The 25,205-nt window shown below is 54.2% G+C and overlaps 1 protein-coding gene across 3 annotated transcripts; it reads left to right on the top strand.

Annotated features, from left to right (window-relative positions):
* The first annotated feature begins 441 nt into the window (after positions 1-441).
* Positions 442-24,270, top strand: ZDHHC7 (zDHHC palmitoyltransferase 7). Of its 3 annotated transcripts, XM_075536422.1 has the most exons (9): positions 442-660; positions 2,723-2,842; positions 12,704-12,789; positions 14,674-15,008; positions 18,211-18,335; positions 20,603-20,699; positions 21,056-21,137; positions 21,982-22,112; positions 22,620-24,270. In XM_075536422.1, the coding sequence occupies exons 4-9, from the start codon at positions 14,691-14,693 to the stop codon at positions 22,794-22,796; spliced, it is 930 nt and encodes a 309-aa protein (XP_075392537.1). In that variant the 5' UTR covers positions 442-660; positions 2,723-2,842; positions 12,704-12,789; positions 14,674-14,690; the 3' UTR covers positions 22,797-24,270. The 3 variants fall into 3 exon arrangements, with proteins under 3 accessions (XP_075392537.1, XP_075392535.1, XP_075392536.1); XM_075536420.1 differs by lacking the exon at positions 2,723-2,842; XM_075536421.1 differs by lacking the exons at positions 442-660; positions 2,723-2,842 and adding an exon at positions 812-1,050.
* The last annotated feature ends 935 nt before the right edge of the window (positions 24,271-25,205 follow it).

Genomic DNA, 25,205 nt, shown 5'->3' with positions numbered 1-25,205 from the left:
GATAAGGTCTTTGCAAAAACTTGCATTCTTAAAGAGTTTCTACTGCATCCTGTGACATTGAAAAAACAAACCTGCTAACCTCTCCCTGTAATCATTGTTTTTTTTAAAGCACAAACATATTGTATATTAACGTGTGGGGTCTGAGCTCTAAAACAGATCAGAGGAGAAAACTGGCTTCTTTTCCTTGTGCAAGCACCCACGAATAAAACTTAGAATTCTGGCATCCACCCAGTCTGTTTTTGACAACGGCGACAGGTTCTCCGGACCCTCTGCAGTCCGACAATGCAGGTGTTGGGGGTAGGGCGGGGGCTCTGTGCACCCCAGGGCCAGACTTTCAATTCAGGGGCTTCCCTTTCCTTCACGTGCCTTCCGGCCCAGAAGGCCACTCCCGCCCCGAAATTCCCCCCCCCCCCACCCGCGCTAGCTATCCTCTTGCACAACACCCAGGCCACGCCTAAAACTGGCCTTGAATCGCTGCCGCGGGTTCCGACCACCTCCGCCTGAGGACGACTTCTGGACCTGGTGGATGACCAGACGGCGCGGCTTGAACCCTGCGGCAGCCCGTACCCCAGCCTGTTCTCTTCCTGACCTCCTCTCTGCGCGGACGTCTACTGTGGCGAGGGGGGCCCGTGCCCACCAGCTGCGTTTCCTCCGGGAACTGTAAGTCTTTCAGTCGTCCCGCCCCAAGCGGCTCCTGGCCACCGCGTACTCCTAACTGAACTTGAACCCCCGACCCCGCTTTCTCCGGAGTCCCGGAGCAGCGCCGTCTGCTCTGCGCAGGCGCGGTCCCGCTGACCTCGTGGGTTCACTTCCGGGGGTCGCGCCGCCGGGCTCCCCAGGCTGGGCTCCAGGCTCCGGTGTCTGCTCGGCGGCCGCCTCCCTCCGACCGGCCCGGGGGGGGGGACCGAGCCAAGCTGCGGGGCCCGCTCCGGCCCGGCCATGCGCGCGGCCGCATGATGCGTCGCTGCTTCGGCCGCTGCAGTCGCCGCCGTCGCCGTCGCCGCCGGCCGGGAGGAGCCGCAGCGCCGGGCGACCCCGCCCGGGCCTCGGGTGAGTGCAGCTCGGGGGCTAGGGGCCGGGGGCTGGGCCGCCGCCCCCGCTGTCTCCCGGCCCGCGCGGGCCTTCCGACTCCTGCCGGCCGGGGCACCTGTGCCGCACCCACCCCGCCCAGGTGCCCCACCGCTGCCTGGGCTGCAGCCCCACTCCCGCCTGACCTTGGGCGTGACACCCAGCCCTCCGAGCCAGGCTTCTCTCCGGGGAGAAACGGAGCCCAGGGAGAGGCTTTGGCGACTAATAACGGGGTTGCCGGCAGAAAGCGGGCTATAAAGGCTTTTTAATAGGCGTGGGGACAATGGGCGGCTCCCACCTGGTGTGTGGATGCCTGGGGCCGTTTTCTGTCTCTTCCTTTAATCACTGTAACTTTTATTCTTCGCCCCCTTTCCTTCATAGCCCCTCTTCTCACCTCCTGATCAGCTGCCCTTGGGGGCAGGGTGAGGGATTAACGGCGACAGGAACAGTCAGGGCAGCCTTCCTGGCAAGGCCTATGCCCTGCTGCACCTTTCTTGAGAGGCCCCACCTACTGAGAGCCAGTCCCTCTACGCTGTTGGGTGGAGGTGCTTTGCTAGGTGCTGGGCGACCACTTCCATTTGGTCCTGAATCGCTGTGGGTCCAGTAGTCTTGTAGCTTGAGTTTGGGTTGTAGACTAAACCCAAACCTACCTGGACCCTTCACCCAAAGCACAACATATAGCTCCTATGGATGGATCCCGAGCCTGTAAAGGGGCAGACAGCCTCATCTTTCTCCCCCAGAGTTGCTGGTGGGTTTGCATTGCTGACCCTAGGGCTAGCAGCATAACCCACTGCACCCCTAGACTTCGAGTTAGTTGTATGCTCTAACATCCCCTACCCCAAACAAAAAACAAACAAACAAAACCCACAAACTCACTGCCATGAACTTGATTCCTATTCATAGTGGCCCTGTAGGACAGGGTAGAACTCTCTTGTTTTTTGAGACTTTAAATCTGTACAGAGCAGACAGCCTCACAGCACCTTGTTGGGTTCACACCTCAGATCTCGTGGTTAGCAGCTCAGTGCATAACCCACTGCTGCACCAGAGCTCCCATGAGTTGTATCTGTGCTGCCCCAGGATCTGGTTGTATCAGGTCCCTGATACTGTCATTGGTTTCTCGGTGAGGGCTTCAGGCATGGGGGCCCAGAAACCTAGGTCGCCATCCACTTCTCCCGAGCTGTGCACCTCCCAGATGATGGGCTTCCCCCTTTTCAATGATGCTTTACAGCGTTTGCTTATGTGATGTCGCTTGAAAAGTCATCTTGTGAAGTATGCTCGTAAGGGAGCCAGAACATGGTCAGCGTGGAAGGCTCTCAGCACGTTTGACCAGGAGGATGGAGCCTGGAGGACTGGCTAAATGGCATTTCTCAGACCTTTTGAAGAATAGGAGGGAGAGGCCATTCAAGTTCCTTGGACTTTGTACATGGCGGTCACACTGACCTCTGCGTTGAGGGATGGGGCAGAACCAGGCCCTCTGAAAGGTCATGTTTGAAAGGACTCCTTGAGCAACAGTTGAATTCTTTCAGCAGATGTTCCATTTCAGGGTAACCAAAAACCCAACCCCCCTGCTGTCAAGTCGATTCCAATGCACAGTGACCCTGTAGGGCAGGTAGAACTGACCCTGTGGGTTTCCAGAGGCTCTAACTCTTTACAGGAAGAAGAGAAATCCTCTGGCTTCTAGCTCCTTCGAAGCAGCTGACAGTTTCCAACCGCTGACCCTGTGGGTAGCTGCCCAGAGTGTAACCACTGTGCCACCCTGGCTCCTTATTGCAAGGTAAAGTGGGTGAAGATGGAGTCTGCTACCAGTGACCCAGTGTCTGGCCTGGACTTGGCAGATGCTTGTTAACAGACCAGTGAGAGATTGATTGATTCATTCATTCAGGAACAGCCTGGATGCGCACTTGATTAAATGAGCATGTATTTACATTCGCACTGACACAAGTGCCTGTCGGTGTGGAGTCTGGCTCTAGAAGTATTAAAAACTGGTGGCATAGTCGGTCACCCGTTGGGCTGCTAACCACAAGGTCAGCAGCTTGAAACCACCAGCCGCGCTGCGCTGCGGGAGAGAGATGAGGCTCTCTACTCCCTCCCAGAAACCCGCAGGGGTAGTTCAGTGCTCCCCTTTTGGGTGGATTCAGAATCAATTTGATGGCAGTGTGTTTGGGGCTAGAACTCACTTCACACACACAGGTGATGCTTGGGGTGACGCAAGAAGCCATTTGCCTGCTGCGCCCAGGCCTCTGCCAATCGCCACTCAGAGGTTCTCTGGCCCACATTTCCTTAAAGCAGCGTTTGTGTGGTACTTTGGGTGCGCTTTCTTGGCGGGGCCCTGGTGCTCAGTGATTAGACATGTGACTGCTGAGTGAAAGGTCCAAACGGACAATTCAAAACGGGAACAGAGCACAGAGTAAACTTCAAACCATGCGCGCACCCTCACACCCACTTGCCCTTAAGCCAGCCCCCAGGGCCAGTGTGAACACCTCCAGGGACCGCCTTTTTAACTGGCCAACTGTGTGGAGAACTCGGGGTTGTTCCAGGGCACCGCAGTAAGGCAGAAAAAGCCCTCAAATGAGCCACGTGAGCTTGGCTCTCCAGGGCATATCAGAGTTGTGTTGTCTGCTAAGGGTACATGGTACAAAGACAGAGTGTGAAATATTCCTTGAGGATGAGCAAGACGGGACAAAGAGACATGAAGTGAGCATGTGCTGCTGGGAAAATGGCGTTGGTGGACCTGCTGGGCCTGTGGTTGCCCGCCACAAACGTTCAGCATGTAAAACACAGCGTCTGGGAGGTGTGCCTGCACATGGTCACGTAGCTTCGTCCTCCCACCATCACTGTCCCTTCTAGACCACAGGGAAGAGAGAATCCCCAAGCCTTACTTGAGTCGATACATTTCTAAGTAGTCAGAACCCACAGGCTACTTAAACTCCCTAACAGTCAAAACAAGTAGGCATCTGTCTTGTCTTTTTCTTCCCCTTACCTCACCGTTTACTCCTGTCCTGCTTTGGACGCCTGTTGTTAGGGGCCATCCAGTCACTTCCGACTCCCAGCGACCTGTGTATAACAGAATGACCCACCACCTGGTCCTGCACCATCCTCACAGCTGTCCTGATGTCTGAGTCCATTGTTGCAGCCACTGTCCATCCAGCCTGAGGGCCTTTCTCTTTTTCGCTGCCCCTCCACTTTACCGAGCATGATGTCCTTCTCCAGGCCCTGGCCTCTCCTGACAACTTGTCTAAAGTACCTGAGGTGAAGTCTCACCATCCTTCCCTCTAAGGAGCAGCTATCTGGCTGTCCTTTTTCCAAGACCGCTCTGTTGGTGTTTTTGGCATTCCGTGGTACTTTAAATAGTCTTTAACAGCACCGTAGTTCAAAAGTATCGATTCTCCTTTTGTCTTCCTTACTCAGTGTCCGGCTCTCACATGCACAGAAGGCGATGGAAAACAGCACAGCATGGGTCAGGTGCGCCTTGGTCCTCAAAGTAACCACAGCCTTACTTTTCCATGCCTTAAAGAAGTCTGTGCAGCAGATTTACTCAAATGTAGTGCATTGTTTGATCTCCGCTGCTTCCATGAGCATTGATTATAGATCCAACCAAAATGAACTCCTTGATCACCTCCATCTTTCCTCCATTGATCATGTTATGGGTGCAGTTGTGAGGAGTTCACAGTCCTTTACACTGAGTTGTGATCCATACAGAAGGCTGCACTCCTTGATCTTCATCGGTCAGCGCTCAAGTTCTCCTCACTGTCAGCAAGCCAGGTTGAGTCATACTGTGAATGACCATTTACTGTCACTTGGCTCTTTGACTTTAGCATCGAGGTTGTGGCCCCAGGACAAGGATAAGGCGAAGCTTTCAGGTAGGCGGAGCACATCAACATTCCTAGTTGTCTCCTAGGCCATACAGTCATGTTCCAGAGGAAGTACCCTGGTTGTATTTTCTGGACCCGAAATTAACCAGTTGGGCTGCTAACCTCAAGGCCAGCAGTTCAAAACCACCATCTGCTCCTTGGGAGAAAGACAGGACTTCCTACTCCCATAAAGAATAACAGACTTGGGAACTCACAGGGCAGCTCTTGGCTGCCTTGGCGCGTTGGTGTTGAGTTTGGGGTTTTAGAGCCCTCAAAAGTATGGCATCCCTTCCTTAGCTCTGTCCCATTTTTATTTCTTGCCCTCCTTTTCTCCAAGGGTCCCTTAGCCCACTGTCATAAGACAGGTGCTTAGGGACTTCTGAGACTATAGATCTTTTAGTTTGTTCATTCTAATAAAACTTTATTAAGCCAAACAGGTGTTGAGTGAGGTTTAGTTGGTGGGCCAGAGGGTACAGCTCTTTATGGGAGCAGATAAACTTCATCTTTCCCCACACAGAGCAGCTGGGGGGTTATACCCACTGATCCTTGAGGTTAGCTGCCCAGTGCTTGTTGAACTTGCTGTGCCACCAGTGCTCCTGAAGGGTCCCTCCTGGCCCCCCCTTGGGCCTGCAGAATTCTTCCCTTGTCTGCCCAGGGTTCTCTTGTTTCCTTTCACATTCCCATGGATCTCCTGGCTACTTTCTCCTGTCCCAGGCGCCCCCTCTGGTGGAATCACTGAGTGGGCTTGGTGCTGGGTGAGCGGGTGTGGGGTTTGTCCCTTAAGGGTAGGAGCATTCTAATAAGATGATGACAAAGGAAACAAATGAACCAGAGAGTGACAGACAGACAGACACACACAGGGCAGCAAGCAGTGGGTCAGGGGTCAGGGAAGGCCTTCAGGTATCATTGTAACCTAACTGACATGGCAGGTCAAGGGTCCTGCAAGCAGAGAGTCACCTGGCCTGGCTCCTGTGTTGGAAAGATGGCTAAGTGGAGTCGGGGTGAGGCAATCCTGTAGGAACACAGGCCTGGCTGGGAGATGTATCAGGTGGGATGGGGAGGTGGGGAGAAGGCAGGTGGTGCCCATAGGCCTTGCTTAAGGGCTGGGTGTGGGGGGGTGAGGTGAGTCTGGGAGTCCTGTTACTTGAAGAGCCAGTGACTGAGGTGGGGACCAGTGTGGGGTGCCAGTTTGGCAGGGGAGTGAGCATTCTGCTGTGACCCCTTTACAGTGGGGCTGTTGACAACCAGGGGGCTTCAAAAGCCTGTGGCAGAACCCCCTTATCTCTTCTGAGGTGTGGCTAGTGTGGGGGTTGGGTGGAGGGAAGAGAGGACTCCAAGTGGTCTCTCTTCCTGAATGGCTTTCCAGCTCTTGGGCCCCATCTCACCCTGCCACCCTCCTCAGGAAGCCCACATGCTGTTAGCCTGACTTGGTGTTTTGGAGAAAAGATCTTCTGAAAGGGCCTGGGAGGTGCCCGTTGACTGAGCCCTCGTGATCCCGAGGTCCGTCTGTAGCCAGGTTCGGCTGGTTTTTCCCCTTCATTGCTAGGATCCTGTTCTCTAGATTTAGTAATTTGAGAGGAAAATGCGTGCTTTCGTAGAGTACGAATTGCTGGTAGACTTTGAGAGGACATTCAATATTTCATGGTTGCAAATGGCCAGGAATTGCATTAATAAGAACATAATTGCCTTGTGAGCGGCCCCCACTGCGCTGTCTGCCCAAGACAGCTTTTCTCCAGTCACCCAGGATTCTAGCTCAGTAGTTGGCCCCACCCTGCCCACCTCATCACCAGGTTAGGACAAACATCCCTGGCACAAAGTGCTGGGCAGGTCCCTCCACACAGGGCCATGTGCCGGTCCTGTCATTCGGAAGAGCCTCCCACTCCTCTGGGTTCTGGTTAGCCAGTCTCACCTCACCCCCCACACCCAGCCCTTCAGCAAGGCCTATGGGCACCACCTGCCTTCTCCCCACCTCCCCATCCCACCTGATACATCTCTTGCCCCTAGCTTATCACCCCACTTCCCCCCAGCTTGGACCCCCTGGGTCTATTCTCTCCGCTCAGGCCCCGCCCTCCACATGATAGCTTACTGGTCACCAGCCCTGAGTGAACCTCCGGAGTACCACGGAGCGTGGACTGCGGGATAAAGGGGTCCTGGGTTTCTGGGCCGAAGAGGAACAGGATTTCCAGTGCTGGCTTGGCCCTGGCTGCTTTTCAGCCACCTTCCCTGCCCTGTCTCCACTTTCTGAAGCCCCAGCCCCACCTCCTGGCTCTTTGCTCTGGCGACTGCTGGTCGTTCTCTCTGCGTCTCTGCCCCTCTAGGGTGACTGTGCTTTCCCAGTGCATCCTCTGCCTCTGTCTCACTTCTGAACTACCACCTAGTTCAGACTCCCTGGATGATGGAGTGAAGGTTGGCGGTGTGAATCCATCCTGAGGGGCCTCGGAAGGAAGGCTGGCAGTTGCTCTGAAAGGTCACAGCCTTGAAGCCCCATGAGCCGTCCTACCTTGCACAGGTGGGGTGGCCAGGCCTTTCTGCTAGTTGTCAAGCCTTAACTGTCTGGGCCACCTGGGACTCCTTACATACATCAGGTGCTTTCCAGTTCAGCCAGCTGATTCCAGAATCCTGGTCTCCTTAGCTTGGCCTTCGAAGCTCTTCCCAAACAGATCGGTCTTGTCTCCTTATCCCTGGCTGGGCCCTCTGGCAGGCCCCCTGCTGCTTCAGCCCTTGTCCCATCCGCACACTGCCGGTTGGTCCAGGCCCCTCAGGTGCTGCCTTTTCTGCTGACACGTCCTGCTTCCTCTGACAGAATTAGCAGCAGCAACCACCTCACCCCCTCCATCACACCTTCCTTCTCCCCTCAGAGACAACACTTATCACATTACTCACCAGGCTGGTTCTCACCCGGCTGCCCTGGGCTGTGTGGACAGAGCTGGTGACATCTGGTGTGCCAGTCTCGGGCCACACACACAGTGTGATGCCTGGGGGTCCGTCCCATCCCCCTCCCCTCCCGCCATGGTAGGGCTAGAGTTCCTCTCACAGGCTTCTCTTTCCTGGGCCATTGGCCGGCATAAGAGCGTGAAGGCACTTTACACAACTGCCATGTACAGGGGTGCCCCAGCCCAACTGGACAGGGCAGTCATATGCAGCCGTGCAACCGTCTGCTTGGTCCTGTGTCTGCTCTAAGCACTGGGGAACACGCTTCCATCTTGAAGGGCAATTGCCCACAGACTGACGGAATCATTAACCACTTTCCCTTTTCTGATTCAGGACCCTCTTGAGTTTTCCTGAGCCTAATCTTGTAACGGCTCAGAGAATTTTAGGATTTAGCCCCAGTTTGCACCTTTGTGTTGTTTAATGACCATAGAGCTGTGCTTCCAAAATGGCGCCTCTCCTTTGCCTCTGGCTACCGCTTTTGCTGTTTGGAGCATGGCGCAGTTTAGCAGAGGTGACGGCCACGCCAGCTTGCATGCTGCACCTGTCAGAATGCACCTGCCACAACGCACACTTTGACACGATAGACTTTTGAGACAGAAAATACCATATATGCGTAAGCCAGGAACGTAGGTGTATTACACGTTTACAGATGTACCATGCACCTAACAGCCCATGTTCTCTGTGTACAAGAGACGTGGGCTGCACCTGGTCGCCCTGGGAATTTCTGAGTGCATGCAGTCAGTCAGATGTGGCTGAGCTCTCGTGATCCGTTGTGTGACTCTAGAGTGACTGTTGGGTTGTAGCTAATCACCTAAGAAGACCAAAGCCTTTTTTTAAAAAAATAAAATTTGTTCAGGAGAAATCCCTTTTCTGTTTGTAACCCAGCAAAGAGGAGCAGAAGTGATTCTGGAACTTGCCCGAAGCTGCAGGTGAAAGTGGACCTGAGACAGACATACGCCGGGGTCGGGGCTCATCAACGCCGATGCTGTTGAAGCAAGCTGTCCAGCAGCTCTCTGGGATGGGACCTCACACCTGCCTAATGTATCTGTTTTTGTGTGGGGTCTTTCCCTATTTTTTATTGAGGTATAATTTTTATACCCCGCTCTCGCTTTGGTACGAGGTTAGATTCTAAAGACCAGGTCTTCGTGTGAACACTGATGTTAAGTGAGCGGTTTTCAGACAATCCATTTGTCCGATTTTTACATTTTAGAACATATGAAATGATCATAAGAAAAATAACAGTAGCAGCTAAGATTGACTGCAGTGCTTACCACTGTGTGGGCCCAGTGTGGCTCATCCTGCAGGCTCAGGAGACCCATCACTGCCGAGAGGCAGGCGTGTGACTACAGGGCCCATGCTTAGCCCCTTTACCTCCCTCCCATGCCAGGTTAGAGCTTTGAGAGCCACCTCCAGGCTCCGCTTCACCCTGCAGGCATGAGTTCTTTCTTTTTACAGTTCTGTGGTTTATTTGGGTCGCCACAGGGTAGAAAATAGAATTAACAGACTACAACTCAGAATCAGCATCAGAAAGAGAGATGCTAATGAGTCCAGAAAGACCCCTGAAGCAGGAGGCTCAGGGGTAGTCCTCGGAGCAGAACGACTCACTGCCAGTGCAGTCCTTGGAGCAGAAGCACCCCCCGCTTTTTTCTGGTCATCACCACTGCCCCTTCTCTTGGCCATTGCTGCAGGCACCAATGTTGCCTCTTGGCCGGGCACTGTTGCTCACCTGGCCCAGCCCTCATTCGGCTCCCACAGCTCTTCCTCAGGCAGCATCGCTCAGTGGTCCCAGGAGTCCTGGGTACTTGATCCCAAAGTGGCTGTGCCCTGGCCTGGGGCCTTTCCACAGAGATAGGGTTGCCTGCAGGGTGGGGCAGGGTGAGGGCACCAGGAGCTTGGCCACACACATGGCCCATAGGGTGGAGGCTTTAGGCCCACTTCTCTCTGGGGGATGGTCTTCCAGGTCTACCCAGAGATCTGGTGGGAGTCACAGGTGGGCTGGACTGGCTGCCCCTGCTGGCAGGAGGGGGTGTGGGACACAGGACTGTTTGGAGACCCTCCTCAAGGGAGGGGGCGGTCACTGCAGCCTTTGCTACCATGCCTGCCACCGAGATCCATGCACAGCATGGTCAGAAAGTAGGGTTTTTGTTATTTTTTAACATACTGGTAAATGCAAAAGGCCGGGAGTGGTGGTGTTGCCAGGTGCTGCAGTCAGCCCTACTGGCAACCCTTTGTTCCCCAGAAGGAAACACTGCCCCAGGCTGCACCCTCCCGCACTTGGTACTGTCCAGTCATCAGGCCAGTCATTAGGCCGCAAGGAGACAGACATGCTATAAGTTTGTGGGACAGTGGAGTTAAATGATCATGGAATCTTTCCATGAATTTTTGAAGCCCTGTTTTGTAAGTGTACAGTTTGTTGTTTTGTTTTGACACATGTACACCTGTGTAACTCAATTCCCTGTCAAGGTAGAGGGCACTTCCGCCACTTCAGAAAGTCATCTTGGGCCTCTTCTCAGTCATCCTGCGCCTAGTCCCGGCTCTGAAGTTGGCCACTATAGACGCTCAGGTGTGTGATTGTCAGTGTGTAAACAGGTTCCACACCAAATCCACTCTTTCACAACTAGCTGCTTTGACCTTAAAGAATGTGCATGGGAATACCATGTTGTTTCAGGGGTCAGTAGCTTCCTCAGTCTACCACCACCCCTCCCTTTTTCAGCTGAGCAGTGTACCATTGTATGGACAGACCACAATTTGGTCGTCTCTGTGGATGGGGCTTGCATCCATTAGGAATAACACTGCCACGAGCATCCTGGGTCAGGTCTTTGTGTTGGAGCTGTTTTTCTTAGATACCTGGAGGTAGACTGGTTGAGTCACAGGGCAACTTAACTGGTGAGAAGGTGCCAGGCCACTTTACCGTGCTGTTGTTGTGTTGGTTGTTTATTTATTTTTAATCTATCAAAGTGGTTGAGTATTTCTGTTTTAGACTTTCTGGGTAAGAACAGACCCCTTAGGCTCCACCACCACCAGCATGTGTTTGAGGCCTGGGCCTGGGCAGAGGAAGTAGTGTTTCACTGTGATCCCAGTACTACCCCCTGGGAGTGTAGGTGATACACCCACCTTGGAGAGCAGGCTTGTACTTAAAAGCAAAAAGTTAGGTGGACCCCCATCTTACCCAGAGAAATGCAAGCGCAGGGCCATACAAAGACCTGCACGGCCTGGCTGTCTATCAACCATGACAGAGCCACCCCCTATTCAGGACTGCTGCAGCACCCCGCAGTGCAGGCAGACCCCACCAGAGAAGTGCTGGGTGAACAGAGCCAGGCAGAACCCGGCCCCTGAATGGAGGCCTTGGATTCAAGCAGCCTGCCAGGCTAGGAGGGAGGAGGGACTTGGTGAACTGCCTGAGTGTTAGGCTAGCCAGTTACAGGCTTGATTCTTTGTTACAGTCAAGGTTTGTAGCCAGTTTGCCTTTCCGTCCAGTTACAAATTTGCAACGGAAATGAGCAGAAATACCATGTAAACCTCTTAACAAGGGACTGTTAATTTAGGGTCAAGATGAGGAACACGGATTGACTGTACATCTGTCTTGACTATAAAATTATTTATACTTCCCTGCCTAATATATTAAGCAATCTGTAAGCAGTTCTTTTTCCAGGCTAGAAAGTCTGGTTCTTATCTTTTGTTATTTGAACAGTAACACTCTGAAACACCCCCCCCCCCCACGCTCCCACCACTCCCTGCGACTGGTTTGTTTTTTCAAGAAGGGAGACAGAAACCCTCAGCCACCCAATCCAGATGTACCAGCACCTCGTGTTTTGTGGGGTCCACCTCCACAGGTCGTGGGGCACGGAGCATACTTGAGCGCAGGTCATCTCGCTGGTGCTAGTACATTCACAAGTGAGTGTCAGAACTTGCCACATTGGCCTTGCACATCGGTGCCCTTTACTTCTATGCCACTCATACCTATAGACCAGGGCAGTGTTTTGTCAGGCGACCACATGCCATGCGGATCCCGGGGTCTTGGGCCAGTCGCTTGCTTGCTCGCTTGGTTCTCTCTGCCCACCAGTTCTCCCTCATGGGCGATGGCCTCCGTCAGTGCCGTCGTCCACTCTTGCTGATAAATAAAAACATCACAGCAGCATTCAAATGTTTCCATACCATAGTCAGGAGGTCTCGGACCGCCCCTCCCTCCCTGCCCAGGAACGGTCTGGACTCGGGTATCGGCACACTCTCCCTCCCCGGGTCCTGCTCTCTGCTTACACACCCGAATCTTTGAGTCCCGTCCCCGTGCTCTTCTGGGGCTGTGTCTTCCAAACATCTCCCTGGGTGTCCATGTCTTGGTAAGAGGGACTGACTCAGAGCCACAGCTGGACCTCGGGCCACGGGCAGTGTGTCCCCTGCCTGTGTCTCAGGGAAGGCTGGCGGTGAGCCTGGCCTTTCTGTGACTTCCCTGCACCCTGGTGTCATTAGGCCTTTTCTCCTGCGACATGCTAGTGTTTCAGAGAAAGGAACCCACCCCCTACACCCCTCCTGTCTTCTTGTTGGCGCCTTTGCAGATGTTCAGTGTGCACTGGCCAGCTTTGGTCTGGATTCTTCGGGGTGCTTTCTCGGTTTGCGTTTACCACATGGGCTGAAACTCAGACAGGCCTGCCATTGGGGTGTGAGTAATGCAGACCGAGCAGTGATGTCATGCATGTGGACCGGGCCTCGATTCTGACGGATAGCACTCGAGTCATGCAGAAAATGCCTCAGTGGCTCCCAGCTCTGCAGGTGACACCTGCTGTAGGAAGTAGCGCATGCTTTCCCTGCACAACATCAGTGACATCTGTTCCTATCCCATTTGCGTTCCTTCTTAGATCCGGTCACATCGGACAGCATGCACCTTAAGCTGCTGAAGAAAAGGCGCAAAATGTGCAAGTGACGCTGAGAAACCATCTCTGAGGTGAGAGCACGATGACTCAGGGCAGTCACCCTTCTCCTTCTGGCCGCCGCCCTCAGCCTGGGTCCGGTCGAGGAGGAAGCACCGGCTTGTGGTGAAATACACACACACACAGTGACAGAAGCAACTCGGTCTGGTCTCGCCCTTCACCCCTTGTATTTGGCTGGCGAACCCCGACTCCTGAGAGCAGGGAGGTCGTTGGAAGAGGGTGGTGGGCACACCAACTTGGTACCCATGCCATGGGAATTGGTGGAGGTTTCTGCTCCAGCCGTGGACCCGTAAGTGATGGAGCCCCTTGGGGCGCTCTCAGCGTCCTGGGAAATGGGCTCTACTTAACGTCAGTTCAGGAACAGGAGGATGTCTGTCAGTTGTCTTCGGACAGGAATCACCGGCTCTTGCCCCCCTCCCCCAGCACAGAGTCTTGCGGGCCCCTGGCCTTTGAGAGCAGGTGTCCGTTTCCGTTTGCCTCCCAAGTCAGTCACCGGGCCTAGTTGTCCTATCATCCTGCGTACTTTCAGATCTCAGCCAATGGCAAGGGATTGTTTCTCCATTTCCTCCCCGCCCTTCCTGTGACTTTAGCAAAGTGTCATACCGTGGATCAGCAGAAAGCCAGCCGGTCTGCTGACCTCAGATGACTGAACTCTGCCAGAGAGCTGGTGGGCAGCTTTGGAGACCCGCAGGGGCAGTTCCACTCTGTCCTGGGAGGGAGTTGTTGTGTGGAACCCAGCCGGGCTCAGTGATGGCTCTCCTGAACACAGTGACTTTGGGAGATCCTGTAAGTGTTCTGCCTATCCCTTGTCCTCGCCTGCCTGCTCCCGGTGGCCATCCAGGAATGTCCTTTCACCCTCAGCATTCTGTGTCTTTTTGTGTGAGCTCTTCCCTCCCATGGCACCTGCCTCCGGATCCCCAGGTATAGACATTCCACCACAACCCCTGAACCAAGTGGCCCTGGCGTTTGGCTCGTCGTATACCTTCTTGGGGTTTGCTTTCCGGGTAGACCTTGTGCTGCCATGCCATGGACCCTGAAAAGAGCTAACCTGTCTGACCTGTGGTTCCTCAGTGGGTTGTCTTTCTCAGGGGATGGGCCTTGCTCCACAAAGCAAGGTGCTTTGATCAGAGGAGGGCTCAGTACACTGCAAGGCTCAGAGGAGCCTGGACTCGTGTGGTTGCCCTTCACCTCATGGGGTCCTGGCAAATGGCTGTACGGTGGCCCAGCGGCTCATGAGCCCTGTTCTCTGTACTGCAGGCTGATACCTGTTGAGCCTTGAGTCCAGTCCCAAGCACAGCTGCTGATGGACATGCAGAGGATGGGCCTCCGGGGTCTGAGTGGAGTGGGCGGGAGCGGGGTACATGAAGCCACCTCGACCCCTGCGGGAGAGCTGGGAACTACACTGTCGCAGGTGGTGTGTTCTGGCCGGTCCTTCCTCATGGGTGACCGTAGCTAGCCTTACTGACTGGCTTTGTAGAGAGACGGGCCTGAACTGCATGCACTGTGGGATTCATAGTGTTGGAACTCAAGAAGGTAAAGATTCACAAATTCAGATCTCGGCTAGTTATGTTTTGTGTCCTTTCCTGGTGTGTTCATTGAGATGATCAGGCGGCTGAGGACAGGGATGACTAGTCCTGCTTCAGGTGCTGTGTGCGTATATGTGCATGTCTGTTTACTGTGTGTGTGTGTGTGTGTGTGTGTGTGTGTGTGTGCGCGCGCGCACGCGTGCCTGTATGGATGTGCATATGTGAAGGGGGGCACCAACAAGTTTGTGGAAAAGTAGAACTAAAAGATGATGCCCTTTCCCCACAGACTTCTTGAAGGCCCCCCTCCGAGAGTGTTTGTGTGTGCGCAGGTCTCCTGTGGGCCTGAGCCCCTGCGGTCCCTCCCCTCCGCAGGGTGCATCAGGGAAACCATGCAGTCATCAGGACACAGGCTCCGAGATGTCGAACACCATCCTCTCCTGTCTGAGAATGACAACTATGATTCCTCGTCGTCATCATCGTCCTCTGAGGCGGACGCGGCAGACAGGGTGTGGTTCATCCGGGATGGCTGCGGCATGGTGTGCGCCGTCATGACCTGGCTCCTGGTCGTCTATGCTGACTTTGTGGTGACCTTCGTCATGCTGCTGCCTTCCCAAGACTTCTGGTACTCGATGATCAACGGGGTCATCTTCAACTGCTTGGCTGTTCTGGCCCTGTCATCGCACCTGAGGACCATGCTCACCGACCCTGTGAGTAGAGTAGCCTTTGTCTGCGCAGCCCCTGGCCACAGGCTGGGAGCTTGCCCATGTCTCCCCTGGAGTCAGCGCAGCTCAACTAGAAAGGACGTCATGGCATCTTCAAGGAAGAGTTTGCCCTTCTCGGGGCTGTTGTGCCAGGGATGAGCTCGTATGTGATCACCTCTAAGGTCTCTTCTCTCCAGTGTCCTTCTGAGCTGGGCTGTCAGCCAGGGGGCCTTAGTTGGACTTCACTGGCTGATCTAACTTTTTTTTTTTTTTAACAATTTATTGGGGCTCATACAATTCTTTTCACAGTTCATACATATACATACATCAATTGTATAAAGCACATCTGTACAGTCTTTGCCCTAATCATTTTTTTCTCTTTTCTTCTTTTACGTTTTATTAGGGACTCATACAACTCTTACCACAATCCATACATATACATACATCAATTGTATAAAGCACATCCATACATTCCTGATCTAACTTTTGAGTTGTCTGGTGACTCATTCATTGTGCTTCAGGCTGCAATCTGAGGGGAGAAAGACGAGGCTTTCTACTCCCGTGAACAGTTACAGTCTCGGGAACCCACAGGGGCAGTTCCTGTCCTGTATAGTCACTGTGAGTCAGCACCAACTCGATGGCAGTGAGTTTGGTTTTTGGTTTTGATCAGAAGCAGCCAAGTCAAGCTCTTTGGGTCAGAGGTCTGATCCCATCTTTGTTCTTGGTGGCTCTCTCATTTCACTTAGTTAGCTGATAGGGTTGTCCTTGTGGTGAAAGTACACAGCACCGCAGCTTGAAGCTGACACCCAGATAGTTTGGTGACATTTGTCGCAATCCCCTTTCCCACCTCGCCTGCCCCGAGTTCAGCTCCCCATGCTTCTGGGTGAACACTGACTGGCTGGCCTCCTGTGGTTTGCTTGATGGCTTAACGGAGCACACTCCTCATGGGTGCCGCTGTGTATGTTTGCGCCAGGCTAAGAGGTAGGCAGCTGAACGGGGACCTTTTGAACATCTCTGCTTCAGTCTACAATGCACAGCCCTCTCAGCTGGCAAAGGGCAAAGCCCAGCCTTGTGAAAGGCACTAGGGACCTAGCGAGCAAGGTGCCACCAGCTGTGGGCTTTTGCTTTGGGGGAGCCTCATGGAGCTCCACGCGGTGGCCTCAGGAGGCTTGGGGCCACTTTTGGAGCGGGTGCCCTTAGACCAGGAGCAGGGCTTGGCCAGCCCTCCCAGCAGGTGTTCCTGGTGTTGTGACCGCCCAGCCTGGGTGTCTGCATGTGCCTGGCCAGGGAGCATTCTCACAGTGCTGCCACGCTGGATGCTTGTTTCCTGCTGGCCCCGAGCTCCAAGGACAGAGGATAAGTCCCAGTCTGCCTTGCGGAGGATTTCCCACAGACAGAGGGAGGCCCCTGAGTTGGGGGTGCCCTGCAGGCACTTGGTCCGGGATCAGCATCCCCAAGGCCTCTATCTGGAAGCTCTTTGCCTCGGGGACGCCTCAGCATCTGTCTACTTCAAACTGCCTGGACTCTTGTCGTTTCCAAACTTTCTCTAAAGGTGGCACTGGACCAGGGCTTTGTCGGTCCTGTTTTTATGCACAAGATTGGAGCTGGCATCTCCATTTGGCTGGCCCATGGAATGTGGCAGACGGGCTGGTGCCTGAACTCATCCAGTGACCTTGGGCTACATGCTGGCCCTTTGTCTGCCCAGCAGAGGTTAAGCTGCACACTCCCTGGGAATATGACAGTTGTAGACCAGTCCATCGGACAGCTGGGGACCGTATGTAGGGGAGCAAGACTATGGCACATAGCCTGTCTTGACCAGATTGTGAGACTTGGTTTATGGCCTGACTTCTTTGGTCAATAAGGCAGCTCCCTCAGGGGCCCTAGCCCAGTGGCTAGACATGCTGTCTCCTGAAGGGTCCTGCTGGACTTGGGTGGAAGAATAGCAGTGCTGGCCCCTCAGGTCTGAGCCATGCTCCTGGCCATCTGTGAGGGTCTAGATCCCTCCTCCTCCTTTGAGAGGACACGGTGGAGCCTGGCAGCCCCATGGCAGGGATCCGTGTACCTTACTTGCATGGTCCCACCTCAGAGATGCCCCGCCCCTCACTTCTGTGATTAGCCAGGCTGCTTCTACTGTCCTGGCACTCGGCCTCCCGAATCCTATTCCTAGCGTACCTTCCCCGGCTTGCCAGTCCCGTGTCAACAACCTATCTCAGGTGTGTGCGAATGCATCAGTCCAGCTGCCGAGGGGCACAGGTGTGTTACATAATGTGGATACAGGGCTTTTACAGGTGGTTCTGTTCCAGGCTCCGACAGAGGGGGAGGCAGAAATGCCGCTCCCCTTAGAGCTGGCAGGGCTGGGCAGACTGGTGTGGGCAATATTGGTGTGCCCTGCCTTCCGTGAGCACAGACCTGAGCCACTTGGCAATGCTTGAAGGCCAGCCAATAAGGTGTTTGTAGATGTTGTTTTAGTGTGTTTTAAGTGGAACATAAAACTGCTTCTGTAGGAGTGCCAGGTTTTAATTTGTTTTATCCATAGTGTCTGCTGTAATTTGACAGCATTGGGAGTGATTTTATAATGTGTGTGTATGTGTATGCCTTATAAACACATATATTACACACACATATTCTGACTCACCGCAACCCTACAGAGCAGAGCCGCTCCCTCGCTCGCTTGCGCTCTCTCTCTGACTGTAAGCTGTACACGGCAGCAAGCTGGACTTTTAACCCAGAGCGACTGGGGGCTTTGAACCGCTGAGCTTTCAGTTAACTACTGTGACTGGCACACACACACACCCACTGCTATCAGCTAGTGTGCTCTTGATGTGTTTCATTTGTGACCATGGTGGAACAAAACACAACCCCACTTTCTACTTGTACATTCACAAGGAGTTCCCGGCAGTGCCAGCTTCATGCACAGTGGCTGTGGCGTGGTTCTCTGTGACTTGACAGTTATGCAATGAACCATGTGGTCACCCTCTACTTCTATGTAACTTCCATTTTTTAAATAATGATCTGAACTTTGGAATCTAGCCACACTGACAAATGAGTGGGAATATTTTAACACACAGGTGCAGGAGAAAGGGGGTCAAAACGTTCCTGGACAGATAGAGTTAAAAGATAGTGGAATTGTCCTCAGACTTTCCGGAGCCCCTTCTTTCCGTGCCTGCAGATAAACTTGTTATTGACACGCATTCTGATTAACCTGTAGGGAGCGGTGCCCAAAGGGAACGCCACGAAGGAGTACATGGAGAGCCTGCAGCTGAAGCCCGGCGAGGTCATCTACAAGTGCCCCAAGTGCTGCTGCATCAAGCCCGAGCGCGCCCACCACTGCAGGTACCTGCACCGGGGCCTGGGCTCTGGGCAACAGCCTAAGTGGCTTTTCCATCACCGAGAGCTCAGTCCCCGGGCCAGAGCATGCCAGCAGTTCTCAGCCATGCAGCCCTGGGGCGTGATGGAAAGCCACTTCGGTTTGGCTGACCGTCACCGTGGGTTGGCGTCCACGTCCTGCAAGGACTCCAGTAGGAACACAGCCTCTTTGTCTTCCCCATGGCCACTGACCTGCACTGGCATCTCCCAGCCAGGTCTTAGGATTGGGGTGTTCACTTTTGCCAACCCTATGGGACCCTGCCATGCAGGTGTGAGGGTAATCCCAAATATTACCTACATGTACATGTGAAAACACTCTGACATATTAGAGTTGGTTTTTTTAAGGCAGCTACACATGGCCTAGGGTTACACATGTGCCCTTGGAGTTCTAGCCCTCCTCCCTGTGTGCCCTGCAGGTCTCTGTGGAACCTTGTTGGCCTCCCCTCTCTGCCAGCCCCTGGTGCTCAGTCTGTGCCCTAACATCTGGGCTGTGGTGTGTCTGAGATAGTGCTGTCTGACAGTCCAGCTGGGCCCTCCCAGCCCTGCAGTCAAGTCCAGGAGTCCTGGGAATGGAGCGCTTGCTCCTGGGCTCCCAGCAAGGGTGCAGAGGTCAAAGGTGTCATCTTCAGGATGACGTGTGACAATGAGCCAGAAGTTGTGTCATTTGGTGGAAAAAACCAAGGGACTTTCATCGAGCTGATGGCTGGAGAGGTTCTCCAAGTTCCATTTGTACGGTTTGACCAGAAGGTCTGAAAGATGAGCTGGGGCAGTGCTTATCCACCTTCCTGCAGTCCCTCATGTGGTGGTGACCCCACCCATAAAATTCGTTTCATTGCTACTTCATCACTGTAATTTTGCTACTGTTATGAATCAGGCGACCCCTGTGAAAGGGTTGTTCAACCCCCAAAGGGGTCGCTACCCGCAGGTTGAGAACTGCTGAGCAGATGGACGGGAGCCTAGGAGTCAACTGAGGCTGCTAACCTCAGCTGTGCTGGGCCCAGGATGGCTTGGTGGGGTGGGGTGGGGTGGGGTGGTGGGAGGGGCTGCTGTATCCCAGGCAGTTGGCAGCGCTGGTAGGTACATAGCTCTGATGTTGGATTAACAGCCACGGAATGTGTGTGTAAAGTGGTGGGATTTAGCGCACTTCAAAAAAGGTAAAGCGGGCAAGTTTACAAACTTACAAGGATAAAAAATAACTTACTAGGGTAACTACAGCAGACATCTGCAAAGTCACCGATTGTGTCCCAGTGAAGGTATGTGTGCCAGCAAGCCCAAGGGCTGCCCACACCAGACTTCCCTGGGTGTGGGAGATCCGCTGTCTGCTCGTAGTTCAAGGTGCAAGCTCTTTGTGAAAGCTAACAGCTAGCAAGGTAGTGGTTTACAATCTCAGGTCTGGACTGAGATAGGAGGCAGTATGCTCTGTGTGCAGTCCCTGCTTGCAGGGGATTTGGGGTTCAGTGCAGCATTGCAGCCCTGCACCTGCTGTGCAGCCCTGCACCTGCTGTGCCGCTGGAGTATGGGGGCGGGCAAAGGAGGGAGAGAGACAGGCTAGACTGCTGGCAGGGGTGAGCCTGAGTGAATGGGGAGATGGTAGCCCAGGTGAGAGAGGTGATTAAACTGTTGAATACAAAGTTGATGATTTGAATGTAACACCCACCTAATTTACAATAAAATGGTTTTTTTAAAGTATATTAATTTACAAAAAGGCAGAAGACAGCCCTCCCACCATGCCCCACTTCCTCCTCCTCCTCTTCCTCAATCCCTCTTCACTGCTGCCCAGACTCCACTTCTCTCTCCCTGGGATAGCCTTTTGTTCTGTAAACTCATGCCATCTCTGTAAAGGCTCAGTGAGGCTGTCGGGTCCCTGGAGGACCTGCCCCCCTCCCCCCTGTGGTGAATTGAGGCCAGTGAGCCTCCTTGAGCACCAGTCCCCTGCAGGGCCCTGCTCTGTTCTCTCGGAGGATGGAAGAGGCGGCTGTTGGCCCCAATTCACCTTCCCAGGCTGGTGGGTGCTGTCACCCCTCAGAGAGCACTGCAGGCTCTGCCGATCCCCAGTGCAAGCAGTTGAACCGCCAATAAAACTTTCTGCTTTAAATTTCTAAAAAGCAGGTGGTGGGGATAGTAGCCCAACTTTGAAATCAGTCGGAGTCCCACCAAATCCGTGTGGCTGTCTGCACAGACCCAGTACGCTAGGACACATGTCCAGGACGCTAATACCCACACCTCTCCTCCAGTATTTGCAAGAGATGCATCCGGAAAATGGACCACCACTGCCCGTGGGTGAACAACTGTGTGGGCGAGAAGAATCAGAGGTTCTTTGTGCTCTTCACTGTGAGTATCAGCATCTTTGGGTTCAGTTGGGAGCTGGAGCAGACTCCTGCAGGCAGCAACTCCATTCTGCCGTCTAGCCCAGCCCAGGCTGGATTGCCCAAAGGAGGTTCCAGCATTTCAGGTGTCTGCGTGGCCATTTCTCTCTCCAGTGAGAGTTTCTTGCTGCAGGGCCTGGTACCTTCCCTCCAGCTGAGTGAGTGGGTGTCTCCATGGTCTGGGGTCTGTAGGTGGGTATGACCACTGCTGCAGTCAAGTGAAACCCAAGGCAACGTAACACTGGGCACGCTTGGCTTCTGGAGGAGCCAGCTCCTCCACTGCTGAAAGCTGCTCACCGATGCCTCTCCGCCTCCTCCTAGATGTACACAGCTCTGTCCTCAGCCCACGCGCTCATCCTCTGTGGGTTCCAGTTCATCTCCTGTGTCCGGGGGCAGTGGACAGGTAAGTGGATGCTTTGTGTGTTGTTGGGGAAGAGGGAATAGCTTTAAGGAAGGAGTGATTTCCCACTCTCAGGTTTCAAGGAGGCCCTTGTCGTTGCTTCAAGAGTTCATGAAATTCTTGTTAGAAAAGAATAAGGTCAAGTCGTAACCTGCCGAGCGATTTTGCTCGTACAGTGGTGCTGTGACACAAGCCTCGTTTTTAATCCAGTGAACGCATTCGTGCGTGCTACGATCGCCCTCGTGTCTGTCCTGACTCAGAGCTGTTCTAGGACAGGATAGGCACCCGCTGCCCCCTCCCGAAGGCGGGCTGCCTCATCCGTTCTCCAGTGGAACAGCTGGTGGGTTCCAGCCGCCAGCTCTCGTTAGCAGTCAAGCGTGGAACCACAGTGCCACCAGGGCGCCTTGTAATTTCTAGTAAGCAATTTCATTTGCATCTTGTGGATTTTGAGACCACTGGGAAATCAAGTTTCTTCCCACCAGACCTTGAATCTGACTTTTGGCTAGCTTGCTAACCACGGTGCCAAGACTGTCTTCCCGTTGCTTCCCCCAGCTGGCGGGGGAGGGCTCCCACCTGTGCCCTGGCAAAGGTCCCACACAGTTGTAGGCTCTTACAGCTGCTTCCCTGATGTTCAAGAGAAATCTGCAACGGTGAGGTGTGTTTGGGGACCGCTGACCAGGAAATGGTGGTCGTTTGTTTTCTGGAGGTGGCGGTCTTCAGCAGGCGTCTGCTTTTCACAGGAGCACATTCTTCCATCAGAGCTGGCCAGTGGGCTGGGCGCCCCAAGGGTGGGTGTGCATTGATCACGATGCCGCCATTCACTCTGACCCCTTTCTCTGGTCCACAGAGTGCAGTGACTTTTCACCACCAGTAACTGTAATCCTGCTGATATTCTTGTGCCTTGAGGGCCTCCTGTTTTTCACGTTCACTGCAGTTATGTTTGGAACCCAGATCCACTCCATATGCAACGATGAAACGGTATGCTTCCTTCCCGGGTCCAAGTAAGTGGGCAGGGCCCAGTGTCTGAATGGACACAGGCGGCTAATGGAACAGCCTTGAGAGCTTAGACCAGTCCACTGTTTATCTTGACCGGTTTTATGGACTGAGCACAGTGTAAGAATCAGCTTGCTTAGGCAGTTGCTCTGATGTCCACGAGGCCCAGCCCTTCCAATGGGTGAGTCTGCTTCTGCCCTTGACCTCCAGGTTCGAGCAGACATCTGTGAGTGCCTGTATGGAGTGGTGGACAGAGGCTGGTTACCCCTCCTTCTGCCTGTGACTGTTGTCATTGGGTTGTCCCTCCAGCTGGTGTCTCACATGGCCTTCCTGACCCCAGGCCTGTCCTGTCATCTGCTATGCTGAGACAGTGCCGTGGGGGCTTGGCTGGGGGCCTGGCAGGAGCTTGCTCTTTGGCTGGGGAGTCAGCTGCAGTTTGTGCTGCTGCGTCTACCAGGTGTCTCCCACCTCTTGCTCTCCCTCTGCCTCCAGGAGATCGAGAGACTGAAGAGCGAGAAGCCCACGTGGGAGCGCAGGCTGCGTTGGGAGGGGATGAAGTCCGTCTTTGGGGGTCCTCCCTCCCTGCTCTGGATGAACCCTTTCGTGGGGTTCCGCTTCAGGCAGCTGCAGGCAAGAAGCAGGAGAGGGGGCCCGGAGTTCTCTGTCTGAGGCTGGGCCCCGGGCCAGCAGTTGCTCATAGACTCCAATCGGCTCTCTGAAGCTTGTCTGGGACCAGTAGGGCAAATGGAACCTACGCCAACCAATTGCTTGCAGCAAGCAGAGTTTTCTATATTTATAGTCACAGATGCAGTGTCTCCAAACCTGGAGCAGGAAGATGCTATGACTGGTCTTCACCTGGTGTGCGGGGTGTGGCCACTCCACAAGGCCCAGGGCCACCACCTTCCTGCAGTGGTCAGGTTTTTGTTAAGACTACTTTGCATTTTCTAAGCAACTGTGTGGAAAACCACATGGCTTGGTACCACCCTGGGGAGGAGCTGCAGTTTTAGATCATGAAGAAATCTGCCTGGGAAGTCCCCACTGACCTGGGCTTCCTCAGTGCTCCCTGGCCACCGATGGCACGGACACACTCATCTCAGACATTTATGCTGCACCTAAGTTCCAAAAGTTGTATGTCCCGCCAGGCATTCAACCCTTCCAGGACATCCTTTGTGAGAGAGAGTGTGTGTGCGTGCACGTGTGTTTTGAAACCAGCGGTGGTGTTGAGACAGTATAGAATACTGCATGGCTGCAAACAGAAAAAGCTGCTTTTTAGACACGGGCCATTCAGGGAAGAGGGCAGACTGCCACGGTGCTGCAGGTCAGAGGACGTCTTGACCAAAGAACCACCTGTCCCTGGGCCATCCTGTGCTGTCTCCTGTTCTTGGTTTCTTCAAATCGTGAGTGCATGAGGGCTCTGGGATGGACCCCCCCAAACTAGAAGTGCAGGTAGCGCACACTCACAGTGGGCCCTCGCTGTGCTGTCGTGGTGCATTGTGGGGTGGGTGAGGGGGCAGCACCGAAGCACCACAGGAAGCAAGGTATCTGCCTGACGACAGCAGGCCACTTGCCCTAAGCAGGGGTGACTTCGTGCCTTGGTTGCAGGTGACAGTGGGGAAGGGGGTGAAGACACTGGACCGGTGGCAGGAGTCCGCTGATCTTGGTGTTGGGACACTGGCGTGTGCCCAGCTCACAAGCACTGACAGGGCCCTTGCTGTGTGGCCACCAACTGCACAACTTGTGACGTTGCCTCGGGGCCATGCTGTGACTGCAGGGCTGCACCGTCTCTCCCTGTGCGTGTGTCTCCCGCCCTGCCTGTCTGTGGACTGTTCATTATTTTTAAAAATGAAACTGTACCCCATCCTAATCAGGGTTTATACCACTGTTGATGCAAAATCACCATGGGACCGACTTGATGCAGCCCCAGAGCCAAGTGAACAGACTGCACTGGGTCTGAGGTGGGCAGAGGCCGCCTGCACATCCACTTGCATATGTGCTTTTTTGGGTGGGTATGCACAGGGTCCTGTTTGTCAGGAAACAGACCAGGGGAGGAGCGGGCAAGTGCATGCGGGTCTGGTGTACTTGCCTTTTCAGCCTCTTCTTTCAATGTAACTTTTCTATGAAATAAAGTATCCGGCTGACCATGCGCAGACAAGTGTGTCTCCAGTGGCCTGTGCTGCCCTTACCGGGTTTCCTGAGCCAGCAAGCTGAACCCATTGGGCATCAGTTCCTCAGGTTTGTCCCGAACAGCGTGATGTCATTCTACCAGTTCACTGCACACACACACCCCAACACACACACAAAGCTGTGGAGCAGCTATGCCCCTGAACCACTGAGTGCAGTCAGCAGGGCAATGCCAATGCACGGCCCTGACCATGGCTCCTTCCCCAGCCCACAGGGAAGTCAGGCAACGTGTGCACAGAATCACTACCATCCAGCACCTGCCCCCACATCTTGGCGTCTTCCACCAACTCATGTGCCTCCTGCTTACTCTGCTCGAGAAAGGGAAGATGCTCAGGTGTGCAGAGTCACCTGAGGTCCATTCTGGCAAGTAAAGTAACGCCTTGGGATGCCATCCCCACTGTCATCACCCCACCACCACTGCCAGCTGCTGTGTGGTGCTAACCCTTTCCAGCAACCCGTGAGGTGGTCCTCAGGAACCTCTCCCAACCACGTCTGTTTAAGGGGCCTACAGAGCCACAAGACCCCCCCTGCTACAGTCATTTATGACCTTCCTGAAGTCTGCAGGCAGCTGGGACTGGCCAGTAGGGCAGGGGTGGGGCTGACAAGAGTCAGCAGTCACCTGTGTGGGGGTGGAGGCGGGGGCAGACCTGCAAAGCAACATCAGCTTGTAAGCTGGTTCTAGCTGCAAGGTAAGGAAGGGCACTCACCTTGGAGAGCTGAAGGCGGCCCTCCTGAGCTGCACTGCTGCAGGGTGCCCCCGCTCAACAGGGTGAGCCTCCATGTCTCCACTCAGTGCCAACAAGAGCCGGGCCATCATGTGAACCAGTGCTAGTCAGCGTCCCCCTGCAGGAACAGTCACCTCCTTCTTAGGACACAAGTGGCTTTTAAGTGGCAGGA

This window comes from Tenrec ecaudatus, chromosome 18 (assembly GCF_050624435.1).
Source record: "Tenrec ecaudatus isolate mTenEca1 chromosome 18, mTenEca1.hap1, whole genome shotgun sequence".
NCBI lineage: Eukaryota > Metazoa > Chordata > Mammalia > Afrosoricida > Tenrecidae > Tenrec > Tenrec ecaudatus.
The sequence above is the reverse complement of the archived record's forward strand: the minus strand, read 5'-3'. Positions and strand labels throughout refer to the sequence as shown.